At 40.4% G+C, this 4,564-nt stretch overlaps 1 protein-coding gene across 1 annotated transcript; it reads right to left on the reverse strand.

Annotated features, from left to right (window-relative positions):
• LOC107627130 lies at positions 606 to 1,628 on the reverse strand. Its single transcript, XM_016329991.1, has one exon. The coding sequence runs from the start codon at positions 1,626 to 1,628 to the stop codon at positions 606 to 608; it is 1,023 nt and encodes a 340-aa protein (XP_016185477.1).

Raw genomic sequence — 4,564 nt, forward strand, 5'->3', positions numbered from 1 at the left:
TGGTCGTGGTTATCTCTTGGATCCATGTCGGTTAGTCGTGGGATATGTTCCGAGTTATAGACCAAGTTTATCCTCGGGATTGTCTCTTTTGCGGTCTTTAGCAAACTCGCGTTGTAGCATTGCCTGACCTCCCTGTGATTGGCATGAACCATTGATATTGTGTTGTCCTGCAAAGGAAATTTGACGCACAGGTGGACGGTGGAGACGATGGCTCTGAAGGAGTTTAGGGAGGGGCGTCCTAAGATGATGTTGTAAGGGCTGGCGCAGTCAACCACTAGAAACTGAATGTCCAGGGTCTTGGAGTTTGGTGGTTCTCCTAATGTTGTTCTCATCCAGATGTAGCCGGATATAGGGACTCTTTCGCCTGAAAAGCCTACCAGCTCGCCTCCCGACGGTTGTAGTGAATTGTCACTCAGTTGCATCTTTTTGAATGTGGAATAGAACAGGACATTGGCGCTGCTTCCTGGATCGAGCAGCACCTTTTTCACGGTTAATGGTCCCATGCTCACCGAAATTACGATTGGGTCATCCAGGTTTGGCGCTCTTGATTTGAAGTCACGAGCACTGAAGTTGATTGCGGCTGAGGAGGTTGGTGTTGGGGAGTTTTATGGGGTTCCTTCCATCGTCATCATGGCTCTGTAACTTCGTTTCCTTGCTGTGTTTGTCATTCCTCCCCCTGCGAATCCTCCTAAGATGTAGCTTATGACTCCTTTGGTGGTCGGGGTTTCAACTGGGTCTCGCCACGATCCTTTGTCTCTGCGGTCCGAATTATGCTTCGGTTTACTTGTATCGGCGTCCTTCTGACTCCTGGAGCCGATGTACTTGTCTAATAGCCCCTGTTGTGCCAGTCTTTCCAGCAAATCTTTAGCAGCTACACACTCGTCTGTGGTGTTACCGAACTTCTGGTGGAAAGCGCAATGCTTCCCTTTGTCTACATACCTATGGTCCTGGTATGTTCCAGCCTTGACTGGTGGCTTGATCAGCCTGTTGTGGAGTATGTCCTTTATAATGTCTTCCCTCCTTGTGTTGAACCTGGTATATGAATCAAACTTTGGGGTTAGTTTAAAAGATTTTCTATGTTCTTTGGCATTGGACCTGTTTGACTTGTCCTCGTCTTTTCGCGAAGTCGGCCTCTCGCTCCTTCGGGTTTCACGGAGTTCTTCTATTTCAATTTGTCCCGTAGCTTTGTCTCGGAACTCTTCTAGCATCTTCGGCTTGGCCACAGCTATGGCTTCTTGGAACTTCCCTGGTTGGAGCCCACTTTTGATAGCATGCAGTTGTACTTCTAGATTTAAGTCGGGAATCTCCATGACCGCCGTAGTGAAACGCGTCATGTATTCTTTGAGGCTTTCATGCGGGCCTTGCTTGATTGTACTGAGGTAGTCCGAGTCTCTGACATATATTTTTGATGCTGCGAAATGATTGATAAACATCTTGGCGAACTCGTCGAAGCTAGTTATGGATCCTGCAGGCAAATTAGAGAACCATAGTAGGGCGGCTCCATCCAGGAAAGTGGGGAAGGAGCGGCATAAAATGGGATCGCAATCGCTGTTGAGGAACATCATGGATTTGAATTTGGTGACGTGGACCTTCGGATCTCTGATAACTTTGTATGGGGTCAGGGTCATCGGGAGTGTGAAATTCAGGGGCATTTTGTAGTTCATTATCTCTTCGGAGAATGGATTAGCTCGTCTCCTCCCATTCTTGGGGGGAGTTTCTGCTGTTTTAGCATTGGACTCTGATTGATGCTCATGTTCTGCTCGGGACTCGTCTTTTTGCTATGCTCCTTTCGATCTCCGTTGTTTTGTATTGTCGCCAATAGTTCGGCCATTCGTTGATTTTCTGCTAGTAGTGCGGCATTCGTGGCAAGGAGATCGGCGTTTGCCTGGGGAGAGTGATGAGTTTCGGAATGATCCATCATCGTCCTATTCCTGCAAAGAAAGAGAAATGTGCAGATATGGGTAAGCTTAAAAATAGATATATTCTCGGGGGGAGAAGTTTAACGTCGACCCCACGGTGGGCGCCAAATGTTCTGGCAAGAATATTGCGCATGATCTATACGTCGGTCTGGTGATACGATGAGTGCTCCTGAGCCGATGTTAGTCCTGAGCCGACGTTATCCTTGTGAACTCGAACCCGAGCGTGGTACCTGCAAAAAGGACTCCGATGCTCAAGTTAGTGACCGGAGAAAATACCACTAAAACCGAATATATAAGGTTAAAGATGAGTAGTATAGGGTAAACTGAGTAGTTCTATTGAGCGAGTGTATTTTGTTTGCCGTGTCTTGCTCAATGTTACCTCTTCGGATTTATAGGCTCAGCGCGGGTCTGATCGGTCAGCGTGTCCCGAGATTGTAGTGAGTGGATTAATCCGGATATGCTGGCATGTAAGTTGGCTCCGTGATTCGAGTATGTGGGCGGTTTTTGAAAGGCGACCGTTGCGCCGAGGTATATCTCGGATGTGGCCGAGGTTCTTAGGTGCAGTACAATTACTAAATTAATTATTATCTATTTATTTAATATGATTATTTATTTAAATAATAACTTGCCATTTGGCAAGTTATTATTGGCTTCTTAAAGTCCCTGCTAAGAGGGCCTGTTTCCTCTGGAAATCTGTGCGGGGACCTTCTCTTCTTTTGCTCCAACGGCTAGAACCTCTTAGTGTCAGAAAAAAGTAAAATTGGGTCTCCGCATTGGACTTGCTCTTAGACCATCTCCAGTAGGAAACTCATCCCAGTTCCTATTTATGGCCCACCTGTCATAAAAAGTAACTCCACATCAGCTTTTGCGTCATAAGCAGTAAATAGAAACTCAAAGCATCTCTCTCTTCTCCATTAGGAGGAACTAACTTTAGTCCCTGTTGTGGTCCCACTTATTTAATTAATTAAAATACTTAAAATTAATGTAATTAATTTTTTTTAATAATGTAATTTAAATATTTAAATTTAAAAATAATTCACTATTAAAAGATATTAATATTAAATAAATTTATATATAACAATAATACACAATATATAATTCGGGATTACACTAATTTGTAAAATTACTTAATACAAAGAAAAATATAATTAAACTCTATAGTTGATTTGGAACTTGAGAGTTTGAGGTTTGAGATTGTTGGATATTTGGAATTTGAGGAAAGTTTTGTAAGTAATTGAAGAAAGAGTTGAGTTGGTTTGGATCCATTTTTTCAAACAAAAAATAATAGTAGCAGAACTTTGATTTCGTAAACTTGGAAGAAGATGAAGAAGAGTAGTAGAGAGTGTGAGTAGAAATCTGTGCGAGAATCTTCTCTTTTCTTGTTCTAACGGCTAGGACCTCTTAGTGTTAGAAAAAAGTAAAATTGGATCTTCGCATTAGACTTCCTCTTACACTTTGTTTGGTATAATGGAACTTGTGAGGAAAGAAAAGGGGAAAGATGAAAATGAGTGGAAAACTTGTTTTTCCCCTGTTTGGATTAGCAGGGAATTTGAATGGAAAATAAAAAAGCCTATGTAGGGCCCACTTAAAAATTTTCTGCCCAAACTTGCGAAGAAAACTGGAATGGAAGTATAAAAATGTGTAAAATTACATATATACCCTTTCATTAAAAACAAATCAAAATCCCTAATCTGAAAAGGAAAGCACGTATCTCTTCTCCATTTTCCCTGTTTCTGCATCATCTTCAACAGCGATGCCATAGCTTCCTAACGCCGTCGCCATTGCTGCAGCAGCTTCAGCATCTTCGGGACAGCTCCACCACATCTTCATTCCTACATTCTCAAGCCAAAGGTGCGTTTTTTTTTCTGTTGTAATCGTAGTTTTTTTTTTCCAAAAATGAAATACAAAAATCATCACAGCACATATAGGTGTTAATATGGGTCTGAAACATGCCATTTAACTTTGTGTGTGCTATTTCTTTGTGAGAAGTGGATTGCATGGTGTGTTATGAGAAGGGTCATGATATGAGGCATGTATAAGAGTCTTGAAAGTTGTTTTAGTACAATGAGAAGCATCCTGCCCAAGTTAATATTTTGTAGAATGAGATGAAAATAAACCATTAATACTTGAGGTAATTTCTTCAAGTTTTAAAATGAATATACAATCCCCAATTATGTAACCAATGGCATGTATCATAAAATAATATTTGAACAAGTGCAATAGTAGTAATGTGTATCACAAGAATATATAAGGCATAAAATACAATAAAAATCCATAATAATGATTATGTTAATGAATAATTCTTAAAATTTACACAGGTAGGAAAATGCAAGTTTTAATTTAAAATTTAATTTTGGCTTAAGGTTTTGATAATCAACACACTCATAATGCTTCTTTTAGAGTTAAACTATTGTTGATATTGTATAACAAATAACAATAAAAAATGATGAAATTGACCATTACTCTAGTTCTAGTAGCTAGGCTCTACTTGTTGGGAATACACTATATATACATATTGAGATTTGAGAATGAAGAACAAAAAAAAATTAACAGAGCATGATCATAATAATGTTTACCCAACAAAAGAGCAACTTGTGTTTCATACTTCCCATCAAGTAATCCATGACCATATCTGTATTTTCCCT

The sequence above is a fragment of the Arachis ipaensis genome, chromosome B02 (assembly GCF_000816755.2).
Source record: "Arachis ipaensis cultivar K30076 chromosome B02, Araip1.1, whole genome shotgun sequence".
In the NCBI taxonomy this organism is placed as follows: domain Eukaryota; kingdom Viridiplantae; phylum Streptophyta; class Magnoliopsida; order Fabales; family Fabaceae; genus Arachis; species Arachis ipaensis.

What these genes read in the sequence shown, in the direction of transcription:
- LOC107627130 (XM_016329991.1), bottom strand. Translation starts at nt 1,628, where the DNA reads ATGACCCTGACCCCATACAAAGTTATCAGAGATCCGAAGGTCCACGTC.